Raw genomic sequence first — 13,342 nt, forward strand, 5'->3', positions numbered from 1 at the left:
GGCAGGCGGGCCAAGGAGGCGAGGCGAGAGGCCTTTGTCTCGCCTCGGGGCCTGCGGCGTCGGGGCGGAGCCGAGGAGGAGGAAAGAGGTAGGGAGGCGCGGGCCGCCGCCGCCACGGAGAACGCGTGCGAGAAGGCGCCCGGCTCTCCGCCACAGACGGGTTTGGAGCTCGAGGAGTCCGGCTGAAGGGGATGGGCGAGGCTCGGCGGTCGCCCTGGGTGCCGGCAGAGAGAGGGATATTTCAACGTTGCCTGGAGGAGGCCCTCCCGCCGGGGCTCTTTCCAGCCCTCCGTAGCATTTCCAAGCAGGCATCTCTGCACGTGGGGGCTTCTTCCCCTACCCGCAAAACCCAGGGGGGTTGGCAGGCTTTCCCCCACCCCGGGGGGTGGGTTTCACTTCTTCATTTTAGCCCCCTAGGGTGCCCAGGGGAGAGGGCGGTGTTCTGGGGGAAGGGGGTGGTTGGTTGGTTGGTTGGTTGGTTGGTTGATTCACTCCTCTGCGCCCATTTTCCATCAAGATCCACCCTGGTTCCCTGTTGCATACCCTCCAGCATTTCTCCAATGAAAATAGGGACGTCCTGTTCAACAACAAGTGCTTTAAAAATTGTTTAGGGGCACTGTCATTTTGACTCCAGAAAAATCACCATTTTACAGTTCAAATCTGGAAAAATAATTACAGTAAATGGACAAAAGTATAAAGATTCACAAAATGTTTAGGTGTATGTGTCCCCCCCCCCCGGATAAAAGCACTGATGATAATAATAATATTTATACCCCACCCATCATACATAAAAGCTTAACATTAAGCATAAAAAAACAACAAGTTCCCCGTACAGGGCTGCCTTCAGACACCTTCTAAAGGTTGTATAAGTTACTTCTCTCCTTGGCTCAGGGGTCACATAACTCGATACTGTCCAAATTTCCATACCCTCCACAACATTTCTCCAGTGAAAATAGGGATATCCTGTTCCATAGCAATGATAATAATTCTCTGTGTGGCTTCCAACACATATAAAAACAATGAAACTATATCGGGCTGCCTTCAGATGCCTTCTACAGGTTACTTAACTCCTTGGTTGAAGAGTCACACAACTCCCTGCCGTACAACATTTCTCCAGTGAAAATAGGGACGTCCTAAGGAAAAGCGGTACATTCCAGGATCAAATCAGACACTGGGACGGCTTTTATAAATCCAGGACTGTCCCTGGAAAATAGGAACACTTGGATGGTCTGCTGTTCTCTCAGCTTGATCCAACAGGATAATGCACTACCACCACCAGCAGCCATTTAATAAGGTTTTAGGCTGCACCCCCTGTGTCTCAAGACCAGGCCATTCAAACGTTATTCATTTATGTCCCCATTTTTCCTCCAAAGGAGCTCAAGGTGGCATAATCAGGAGGAGGCCAAGCGGGGCTGGTGGTTTCTCCTCCTTCTCCAGCCATGGAGGGGAAAGAGGAGGGCAATGGCAGTAGCAGGAGAGGAGCCACCAGCCATTGAAGCTGAACTGCCACTGCGTTCAGCTCCGTCCCCTGGTTCCTCCTGATATCCCTTTATCACACACATGTCATGCGTGTATCATCACACACACCATCTTCTGCTCAGGTTGGCACCTCCGCGCTGAACTGCCTATAATTATTCAATATTTGTCCCACAAGTAACAGTATCTGGTCACTCCTGTTCTACACCACACTTGAGGCTATTGCTTTGTGGGCCCTTCCTCTACAGCAGAGCTTTCCAAACTCTGTGTTGCGACACATTAGTGTGTCGGCTGCAGTGTGTAGGTGTGTTGCACGAACACTCCCCGCACTCCTCTCAGGTGTGGAAGGGGGTTTAGTTTAACCTCCACTTTCCTAGTGATACTGAAGTAAAGGTAAAGGGACCCCTGGCCATTTGGTCCAGTCGTGACCGACTCTGGGGTTGCGGCGCTCACCTCGGCCAAGGGAGCCGGCGTACAGCTTCTAGGTCGTGTGGCCAGCATGACAAAGCCCCTTCTGGCGAACCAGAGCAGCACACAGAAACACCATTTACCTTCCCACTTGGAGTGGTACCTATTTATCTGCTTGCACTTTGATGTGCTTTCGAACTGCTAGGTTGGCAGGAGCTGGGACCGAGCAACGGGAACTCACCCCATCACTGGCATTCGAACCGCCGACCTTCTGATCGGCAAGCCCTAGGCTCTGTGATTTAATCCACAGCACCACCTGCGTTACTGAATTACTGTGTCACAAAATGATGCATGTCTGAAAAGTGAGTCACCAACATGAAAAGTTTAGAAAGCTCTGATCTACAAGGAAGAGGGATGATGATAATTTGCTTAATGCTGAAATTGCACAGTTGTGGCAGTGGGTTTGTATATACAGAAAAGAGTCTCATGGTGCTTTTAATAACACATTTATTTATGCTTTTTTTATTGTGAAAACCAACAAACAAACTAACAAACAAACAAACAAACCACAAGGTGGTTTACAAAAAGACTTAATAACCTTACAGTACTTTGAAACCACTGGAAATGACCACTGGGCACAAAGAGAAGAATTAACATCATGCATCTGCACCAGCAAAACCAGACACCGCCATGTGCCCCACCTGCAATAAAACATGTCTCTCCTGTATTTATATCTACCGTATAGCGACAGTAGGTGCTGTAACTCTCCAGTGGTTTAAATTACCTCAATTTTCTAACAATCTGAGTAGGCTTCTGAACAAGAATGTTTATCATGGCATAAATCTACCTGGACGAGTGTCCCTTTTATCAGATACATGAAATGCTATCCTTACTTGGCAGACACAGAAGAAAATATGTAAAAAGTGAGTTCTGAGGAAAAGGGAGGCAAGGACACCAGGCTGTGACAATTACATTAAAACCTAAATGGATGTAAAATAAGTACAGCAACCATTCAAAAATGAAATATCCTGGTATTGGTAGATTACAGCATAATCCATTCCTAACCATGTCTGCTCAGAAATTAAGGCTTAGTCTGAAGTAAATGAGATTATAATTGCAGTCTTAATTAGCACCTGTAATGGGATAAAAACGTGTTATCGTGATTCAGGCTGTGTGTGTGTGCGCGCACACACACACACACACACACACACAAGTACCCATATCTGTTGTAACAATGTGCATTGTGTTTTGCAGGGCAAAAAGGAGGTAAGTTGAAGGGACTGAAAATTTAATAATCAAATTTGCATTATTTCTACTAGCAGATTCAATTAGCAAAATGTCCAGGCAATTGAGTGCAGGTCTTGTTCTCTGTCCCTCTCTCACACTTTTAAAAGAAAGCAATTGTGATACAAAAACTTGTACAATTCTGCACTTGCCTACCTGGGAGTAAGTCCTATTGAATACAGTGGAACTTATTTCTGAGTACTGTAGACATGAACAGGATTCTGCTGTGAACAGGGATTTTTAAAAAGCATGCTAGTATACCAGTGAATTCATTTATGATGAAAAATACACCGGATAATTATAAAGCTGCATTGTGGCCACAGGAATACAGCTTTATATTTGACAGAATGAATAAAATACGGAATTAGTGAAGTGATGTCCACAGTATTTAATACATAAGAAATCCACAGTTTTCTTCATATTTGGACAAATGCAAGTTTCCTCCAAAGAGCTCAAGGCAGCGTACATTGTTCTCCTTCATTTTATCCTCGCCTTAAAGCTATTGCATGGGAAAATGGTGGTGTTAACCTAGGTCTCCCAGTTAAAGTAATGGATTACTTTGTGTATGAACATCAGCAGGTGAATCCATACAGTCTTTTCTCACTGCTAAGTAATTTTTGCAGCCACCTTGTGGGGAATATCTGTATTAACATACCCTTTGTTTAGCAGGAAATGGGATCTAAGTAAGGAATCGTCGACACTGTTAGGCAAATGCAGCCATAATCTTTGACTGTTGGTGATCTATCTTCATGTTCTGCTACCTACATAGTGCTGCTTCAAACAAAGAGATATATGAATCTGCCCTGAACTGAGTCAGAACATTGATCCATAGGGCGGTGTAGTATTTTCTACTCTGATGGTGGGTGGAGAGGAGACTGTAGAGAGGCCTGGGTCTACAACTGCCTTCCCACAATGGAAAAAGATTTGCATCTGTCTGTCTTGGGAGGTAAAGGTAAAGGGACCCCTGACCATTAGGTCCAGTCGTGACCGACTCTGGGGTTGCGGCACTCATCTCACATTATTGGCCGAGGGAGCCGGCGTACAGCCTCCGGGTCATGTGGCCAGCATAACAAAGCCGCTTCTGGTGAACCAGAGCAGCACACGGAAACGCCGTTTACCTTACCTATTTATCTACTTGCACTTTGACGTGCTTTCGAACTGCTAGGTGGGCAGGAGCAGGGACCGAGCAACGGGAGCTCACCCCGTCGCAGGGATTCGAACCACCGACCTTCTGATCGACAAGCCCTAGGCTCTGTGGTTTAACCCACAGCGTCACCCGCTCTTGGGAGATAAGTGGATACACACCCCACCTAAGTCCCAGTATATCCTTCAAGCTGCCAAGAATGCCCTTGGCAATAGAGGCTCTCACTTCCCTCCATTTAAATGCAGAACTCCTTAGGGCCAGACTTCAGTGGAGTAATAATAATAATAATAATAATAATTATTATTATTATTATTATTATTATTGTATTTGTTCTCAAGACATGACCTGGATGGGAATGGGATTTGAGTGAAGGGCAAAGAGCACAACAGTTTCAAGCCAAACCCCAGACAGCTTACCCTGGTTAGCCTCCTTGCCGCAGCTGCTTTCTCCTACTGAAAACTAGGAGGAAGTGCTTTTTGGTGGGTTCTTTCCTAATCAAACCACTCTCTCAAAGGCATTTCCTCTCAGTTCCAGGCATGCTGAGAGAAGGGGAAAATGCAACTGTGGGTAGCGTAGATTGGGGGGGGGGGGGAGGTGCTTCCTTCTTTCTTATGTCCCTTCCACCCTGCTGTGAATTTTTGATGGACACCACTAGTATCTCTTGATGTGCAGGGCGGCCTGTTCAATGATCCTGGAATGCAGAAGATGCACGTCGGCAGGACACCCTGACTGAAAACCTGTGTGGTTTGCAACAGCAAAGTAAGTCAACCCATAGACTGGATTAAAATTAAATTACCTGCTTATCCTGCTGCTTTTCCAGGAGACACAAGTCAGTGTCCCATAAACTTCACAAATTGAAGGGAGTTGGGTGAAGAGAAAAATACTTATTTATTGCCGTTATATCCCACCTCTATCTCTAAGGAGCTCGAGGTGGCGTGCATGATTTCCCCCCCCCCCCTTATTTAATCCCCACAGCAACCCTGTGAGGTAGGTTAGCTGAGAGGCAGTGACCAGCCTTGGGTTACCCAGTAAGCTTCATGGCCAAGTGGGGATTTGAACAATGGTCCGTCAGGTCCTAGTCTGACACTCTAACCACTACACCACACTGTGCACATTTGCACAGTGATGCTGTCGCCTGAGTGTGGATTTAAGCATTAGTATCAGATCAGCAAATGCAGCCGTCAGAGGTATAGTGTTACTTCCTTCCACATCATTAGCATTCAATAGCAATGATCAGCCCAGCTTGGAACCACATACTGAATGATGTATGACAATGAAACTGGGAGACTTGAGCACTCAGGCCTTATCATAAACAAGAGATGGCCGTGAGCTGAGAAGTGATATTGAATATTTTATTCAATAGGGGAGACCAGCAGTCCCGATACTGCTAATCTCCACAATTTCATTTTTTTTAAAAAAAATCCAACGCAATAAATCATGAGTGGTTAGAACGCAATGGTCTTCTCTTCCTTGACCTCCGGTTCCTGCATCTTTCCAGCTTAAATATGAGCTTTTATAAAGGAGATAAGTAAGACATGGTGTCCCCCATAGAGCTGTCTTTAGACTGTTGCTTTTTAATGTCTTCATAAAATGAACTGGAATTAGGGCAGAGCAGTGAAGTGGCCAGCTTTGCAGAGGACATAAAACAATTTACGTTACATAAAGCAAACAAACAATTCAGAAAGGTGACAAACAAAGTTTGCAAATAGTTAGCAGTACAGTCGTACCTCCGCTTACGTATCCCTCTGGTTACGTAAACTTCGGGATGCGAACACAGCAAACCTGGAAGTATTTTTCTGAGTTTCGCTGCATGCACAGAAGCGCTCTATGCGCCGCACACATGCGCAGAAGCGGTTCTCCAGGTTGCGAAAACCTCGGGATGCAGCCGGACCTCTGGAATGGATTCTGTTCGCAACCGGAGGTACCACTGTAATGGACTTCAGGCCAGAGAAATAATCTCTCCAGCTCAGTGAAATGAGAGCAGGAGGAGCCCCAAGCACAGGCCCAGCAGAAGCATGGCTTTCTCAGATTACAACACACAGCAAAATGCCCAAGATGCAAACACCCCCCGCAAGTACAGTAGACCCACAACTTGCATGTGATTTATTTACACGATTGCAGCTTTGTGCAGGTGGCACTGGCAGCTCACACTCACACAAACACCCTACAGCCTTTGGGACCCTTTTCCCCAGGGAGGCTTGCCAGTTTGTTGTTACTCCAAGTTCAGATCCTTCTCTCAAATATGCAAAGGTTTGAAATAACACCGAATATGATTTTGCTGAAGAAAATATGTATTTTCAGGGAAAGTCTTTTCTCTAAAGGATTTGAATGTTCGGTTCAACCTTGCGTGGCAAATTTTGATAGATGCTAAAGGGAACAACCTGGCTGATCCTCAAACAGCCATGAGCATTAATGCGTTTAGTTAGCTGGTTCCATTTCTGCCCCACCTTTTCCGAAGGATATCTGTATTTTAATAGCACATATGTGTGAAGTGGGGGGAGGATTCTGTTAGCTGTCTAGGACCATCTTGTTCTCGGCACATTTCCTAAGTTTTTCCTGAGTCATCCAGGAAAAGACTAAAACATTGCTGATTCATTTCCAGATGGCAAAAGTTGACGGCGTGATAAATGAGGACGCTGCCAGATTGGAAATTCTTTGTCACTGCTTGGTAAGATGTGTCCATTCCAACCTTGTACGCCTGCTATCATCAGATAAAGAATGTACAGCCTTGCCCTATGCATTACCCAAAGCTCTCTTGGAGTCTGGCACTTTGAAAAGGGCTTTGTGGTTTTCTAGGGTTCTAGGTGGCTAAAGGTAAAGGGACCCCTGACCATTAGGTCCGGTTGCAGACGACTCTGGGGTTGCAGCACTCATCTCGCGTTATTGGCCGAGGGAGCCGGTGTACAGCTTCCAGGTCATGTGGCCAGCATGACTAAGCTGCTTCTGGTGAACCAGAGCAGCTCACGGAAACGCCGTTTACCTTCCCGCTGGAGCGGTACCTATTTATCTACTTGCACTTTGCCGTGCTTTCGAACTGCTAGGTGGGCAAAATGAGCCCAATGTGGACAAGAATAGGCCAGAGTTTTGACCTTTGCATGTAAATAGCATTGATTATAAAACAACATTTGTGAGAGTATTGTTTTTAAAGGATAGAAAAGGGGTAATACCAGAAAAATCCAGTCTGCCTAAAAGCATCATTGTTAATTATTGTAGAAGGTTAAACAAACCTTGTCTTTGCTTCCAAGTTTAAGCTGCAGAGGATGGATAATACCTAAACAATATATCATCTCCTAGTGTCTAAATCCATTGCTACAAATGCTATTCCACCCAATGTATCTCCAGAAATGTATATCTGAGGGTAAAAGGCATACAATAATATGTATAATGTAATATGTTTTCTGTGAACCGCCCTGAGACCTCCAGGTATAGGGCGGTATATACATTCAATAAATAATAATAATAATAATAATAATAATAATAATAATTACACTTAACATTAAAAACCCATTTCCATCTTGTGAAAACAATGTGGAAAGCTATAAAAAGGGTAAAAACAGAAGTGAGGAGGAGGCAAAGAAACTCATTGTAAACCTTCTTTGAGAGTCAGGTAGCCGTGTTGGTCTGACACAGTAGAAATATATATAAAAATAATAATAATAAATTGACCAGTAGCACCTTAGAGACCAACTAAGTTTGTTCTTGGTGTGAGCTTTCGTGTGCACTTCTTTGAGAGACTGCTGTTAATTTATAATTTTGAGGCATACAATGTGGGCATGTCTTGTGTTATTTTCTTTTTGGTTACTGTCTGCATTAATTTTGTATCTAACGAATCCTTGATATTTACAGGGCCCATGACTTTAAAAATATTTTCCTGTGGTAATGGCAGGACTGAAAAAGTGGATTTTGCAAGGCCTTATGGTTTCCAAGAGCCTGGAAGGGCAAGCACCTGTTACACAATGATTCAAGGACCTTGCTACATTTGAACGTATTTCTTATAAACATCAATTTTGTTTGGATATCTGTCAGGAAATTTTGACGGGGTATGTTGACTTATGGTTGTAGCCAAGGCAGCACTAAAGTAACAATCCTGGCAGCACAAGGATATCTGCTTGTACAAAAGGATTTCCCTCTCCTCTCCCAGGCACCCCTTAATCTGTTCTAGGGGGTCTCCCAACCTTCCAGAGCAAATCTGGGGAGGGCATGGGGTGCACATGGGATGGGGGCCATTGCACAAGCAGAAATATTTGCACTAAAGGGGTGTGCTAATGGAATACTACTCATCACATATGTTCAAACTGAGATTGCTATATTGATGGTTACTAGATTAATAATATGAACTGATGTTTTCTTCTTTTCTTTTGCCTCGTTTCCCCCATTTATTTTATGTTGTTAAATTTGCTATAAAAATATCCCATTAAATATTTCATCATTAAAGAAGTAGGCTTTAATAGTATACTAAGTGATTTATTTATTTATTATTACATACTGTACCAATGTTATATTGCAGATAAGCAGCTCCATAGAGACATTAACATTAAACCAGGGTTGGCATACTGTAAACCAGGCATCCCCAAACTGCGGCCCTCCAGATGTTTTGTCCTACAACTCCCATGATCCCTAGCTAACAGGACCAGTGGTCGGGGAAGATGGGAATTGTAGTCCAAAACATCTGGAGGGCCGAAGTTTGGGGATGCCTGCTGTAAACCACTATTTCAACCTCAGATTATGGTTTGGGTTTACAGGCAGATGAAATAACCACGATTTGGAGCTGCAAGTCTTCTCTTGTTTCCATCTGTTCAACAGCCCTAGTTTAAAAGAAAAGGAAAAAAATTGGGGGTGCAGGTGCCTGTAATTAGTCTATCAGTTTCAACATGGCTGGACATATATGCACATCACACAAAGTGAAACCCATGGTTTAGTGGAAATGCACAATATATTACTTAATCCTTCAGAAAGGAGACTTCACAGGCTTTTCAGCTCAGCATTGCTTAGCTGCTTAGCAGTTAAGCAAAGGTTTTGCATCATATGTAGCTGATTGTGGTTCAGGTCTCTCTTCCTCATCACAATTGTAACTGAGCCAAAGTAGATAGGAGCTGCTCTTAAGAAGCCAGCACATTTATGTGGTCACAGTAAGCCATACTCCAGCTTATTGGCTGTGCGAACCGGGCCACAGCTAGCACCAGCTGTGGCTTGTAACTTCCTTTCAAATTGTGGTTACTGATTCTGTTTTGCTCATGCAAACCTTGACTTGTCCATTCAGACATCACAGCAAACCAGGGCCGGCGTGTCCATTAAGGCGATCTAGGCAGTTGCCTAGGGCGCCAAAATGGAGGGGGCGCTGGCCAGCCTGCTGGGGGAGGGGGAAGGAAGCCTGCTCTTGCGAGAGGCGACATCTGGGCCACTTTCCCTCCCACCGCCCCACAGTGAGCCAGAGAGGAGGGAGACGCGGCCGCCCCTGCGAGAGGTGGCGACAGGATCAGCGCCCCGAAAGCGCTACTTTCGGGGCACTCATCCCGCTGCCTCCTCTTGCAAGAGCAGGCTTCCCCCCTATTTTTCTCTCTCCTTTCTTTCTTTCTCTCCCCCCTCTCTCTCTTACCCACCCCTTCCTTCCTTCCTTCCTTTTTTCCTTTTTTCCTTCCTTCCTTCCTTCCTTCTGTCTCTCTTCCCTCCCTCCCTCTCTCTCGCTATTTCCCTCCCTCCCTCTCTCTCGCTATTTCCCTCTCACCCCCTCCTCCCTCCCTCCCGCCCCTACACTCACTCTCTCACTTTCCCTCCCTCCCTCTCACCCCCTGGGGGGCGCCAGAAGGTGATCTTGCCTAGGGCACAAAAAACCCTAGCACCGGCCTTGCAGTAAACAATTGCTTTGGTGTGCTGCCTGAATATAGTTACAATAAAACCAGTTATATCATGTATTGTTTGGTCTAGCTGTGTACATAAATCCACATGCATTTCCATACTTCTCAAGTAGAACATTGACAGGTTGGGGGGGGGGGAGTGGCAGGAAAAGTATTTCTGAGGAGATTCTTGCAATCTATTCCCAAGGTTCTGCTGCTACGAAATGTAAAGATGCATAATAACATTGTTCCCCCCCTTGTCCCTGTATTTTGTTTTAAACAGACTTTGGGGCAAAGTGGAAGAGATTCGAAAGCATCACACTCAGGGTCTTGAGTCATTTTCCAGTTTTTGCATGAAGGCACTAGGTGAAAGTTTAATTGTTTTCATGTGTAAATTGGATAAACCGATTATTTTCTCTCTCTGAATGTACGAGGTGAACCATTCTTTCATCTGAGGAAGCGTGTATAGGCATCGTGCTATATAGGGATGGTGCTATATAGATACTGCTAACAATAATTTCAGACAGGTGCATGTTGGGAATGAGTTTGTGGTGAGCTCAGAAGGCAATGTTGAAGGTGGATTCTGACCTGGTAGACGGATAAAGTCTCAGTAAAGTTTCTGTTACTGTGCTAGTGAAGGTGTGTGTGTGTGGTTTATTATGTTGATTAATGTATTACACTTGGAAGAGATTTTACAGACAGCTGCAGCATTGTCTCCCCATCTTTCTATATGTCTTGCCATGAGCAGGATTCCTTAGCGTGACATCTGTGGATGGAACCAGTCGAAGAATTGTGTGCATCTGTGCTCTCCAATTCTACAGAAAGAGAATTTATAGGTGAGATAGAACAGTCCAAAAAAGAAAGTGATTTCCATCAAATATCTCATCCTGGTCTCGCTTTATGCACGGTGTGGCTGGAAGTACACTTTCTAGCTGGTCTTTACTAATCTTCATCACTAATGGCAGTATAGATAGCCTCACTTTCTCCTTCCTCCTCTTCTGCATCTTTGTCTCAGGTGACTGACTGTGTAGTTGTGCTTTCCTTACGAGGCAACACTGGGGTGGGCAAGAAGGAGCACTGAGTAGCATGAGCTTCTTGCCAGGCCCTTCCACTGAGAAAGACAGAGGAGCTGGACAGGGAGGGGAGTGGGCAACTCTAGTTTCAAATCCATGTTTCTTTGGTGGGGAAGGATTAGCCCCCTCCTTTCCACTTCTCACCTTCATGGGGTGATTGCCAGCAAGAATTGCCTCTTTCTTTGGGTGTTAACTTGCCTGTGCCTGCCTCACACCCATCTCCCCAAAGTCATGCCATGAAGTGTCTTCTAGTTATTCCGCCCTAGTCTGTAGGACAGGCATCCCCAAACTGTGGCCCTCCAGATGTTTTGGCCTACAGCTCCCATGATCCCTAGCTAAGAGGACTAGTGGGCAGGGATGATGGGAATTGTAGTCCAAAACATCTGGAGGGCCGAAGTATGGGGATGCCTGCTGTAGGATCTTAAAGCCCTCAGGGGCCATGCCATAACCCACGTTTCAGGCTATTATTAATATTATTGGTCTAAATCCTCCTATCTGATGCTTCTGTTTTCTAGGAAACTATGAGATCCCAAGTGAGTACGAGGAAGAGATTCCTCCTGGAGATGATCCAGAGAAGGTGCAGCAAGATGAGCTTCTACCAAGACAAAATGAAGAAAATGCGTCTCAGAGTGAGGGAGGAGGCATTACAGCTGAGCAGATGCAAAGCAATTGTCCTGATCAGCAGCATAATGAACCTGCAGATCGAGATGGTTGCCTGGGACTCCGCCAAGACACCGTGTCTCCACCTGGGATTCCCTTGGGAGTAGATCCTTTTCGTTACACTGAAGGTGGGGAGAGCGTCCAATATAATTCAAGCCTTAATGTCCAACCTGAGATCTCTCCAGTGGGAGAGAAGCCTCATAAGTGTATTGAATGTAGCAAGAGCTTTAGCTGGCGCTCTGACCTTATTAAACACCAGAGAATTCACACAGGAGAGAAGCCCTACATATGCAGTGAATGTGGGGAAAACTTCACTGTGAGTTCTCACCTTTTTACACATAAAAGAATCCATACCGGAGAGAAGCCTTTCCTTTGTCCCGAGTGTGGGAAATGCTTCAGTCGGAACGCGCACCTTGTGAACCACCAAAGAACCCACACGGGGGAGAAACCCTTTGAGTGTAGCGAGTGCGGGAAAAGCTTCAGCGATTTCTCAACCCTGACTCAGCACCAGAGAACGCACACAGGCGAAAAGCCCTATATATGTGTTGAATGTGGGAAAGGCTTTATACAGAGTTCACATCTCGCAAGGCACCGGAAAACCCACATGGGAGAGAAACCCTACAAGTGTGCTGAGTGTGGCAAAGGCTTCCGATACAAGACGCATCTTGTACAACACCACAGACTTCACATAGGATAGGAAAGCAGGGGGAAGACGACTGCCTTGCCTATAAAAGCTAATGAATGTTTTAAGTTTCATGGGGAAATGAAATAAAGGAACCTTAAGAAAAGTAGTGTTTTTAACTGTAGTGATAAGAGGCCAGAGCTGTACTTTAAGTAGGAAACATGTTTGCTGTGTATAAACCATTGCTTGCCAAGTCAGTGTTTAAACTATGGGTGGCATGTGTGTCTGGAAAGCCTGGCCAAACTTATGTGGAAGGACTTGTGCGGCACTGGGGCAATGTAGGCTGAAGCTTCCCCAAGTAACAGGGAGGGAAGCTGGATGTTGCAAGTCAGGTAATTTGGGGAGGTGGGTGAGTATAGTTGCTGGATTGATGAGAATGGGAACTTTGGACCTGTAGGGATACAGTCACCAAGACATCAGCTGATGTGCAGTAAGTGAGAGGAACACTTTGTTTGTCCTTATTTAGAGAGCAGAAAGCATGTTGTGTTGTGTTGTTGATTCCAAATGGTGGATTTGGAAACCCCTTCCTTTTTCATCTGCAGGTGGGAAAATTCCCCTTCGTCTTTCACGCAATATCTCCCCTGATTGCATTGATGTGTGTATGCGCGCACATGCTGCTCTAGGGGCTCAGCCAAACCTGGTGTGTTGGGGAAGAGGAAGTGGAAGAGGTTTTGAACATGTTAACAATGTTAACTCTACTTTTCTCTGAAATAAAACCTTGGGTTGTTTTTTTTTAAATAAAAAAGAATTACCCATTCTTCCTTTTTTAACCTGTACTTGG

At 45.2% G+C, this 13,342-nt stretch overlaps 1 protein-coding gene across 2 annotated transcripts; it reads left to right on the top strand.

Moving 5' to 3' along the window:
- Positions 1-487: 487 nt before the first annotated feature.
- Positions 488-13,277, top strand: ZNF697 (zinc finger protein 697). Of its 2 annotated transcripts, none has more exons than XM_060268802.1 (5): positions 488-5,071; positions 6,915-8,352; positions 10,430-10,512; positions 10,895-10,982; positions 11,735-13,277. In XM_060268802.1, exons 4-5 carry the CDS (start codon positions 10,919-10,921, stop codon positions 12,574-12,576), a joined length of 906 nt encoding a protein of 301 aa, XP_060124785.1. In that variant the 5' UTR covers positions 488-5,071; positions 6,915-8,352; positions 10,430-10,512; positions 10,895-10,918; the 3' UTR covers positions 12,577-13,277. The 2 variants fall into 2 exon arrangements, with proteins under 2 accessions (XP_060124785.1, XP_034953009.1); XM_035097118.2 differs by having other exon boundaries at positions 6,915-6,980.
- The last annotated feature ends 65 nt before the right edge of the window (positions 13,278-13,342 follow it).

This window comes from Zootoca vivipara, chromosome 16 (assembly GCF_963506605.1).
Source record: "Zootoca vivipara chromosome 16, rZooViv1.1, whole genome shotgun sequence".
Classification (NCBI taxonomy): domain Eukaryota; kingdom Metazoa; phylum Chordata; class Lepidosauria; order Squamata; family Lacertidae; genus Zootoca; species Zootoca vivipara.

Coding starts and splice junctions, on each gene's coding strand:
- ZNF697 (XM_060268802.1), top strand. CDS start 10,919: ATGGAACCAGTCGAAGAATTGTGTGCATCTGTGCTCTCCAATTCTACA. Junction 10,983..11,734: donor TACAGAAAGAGAATTTATAG/GTGAGATAGAAC, acceptor TCTGTTTTCTAG/GAAACTATGAGATCCCAAGT.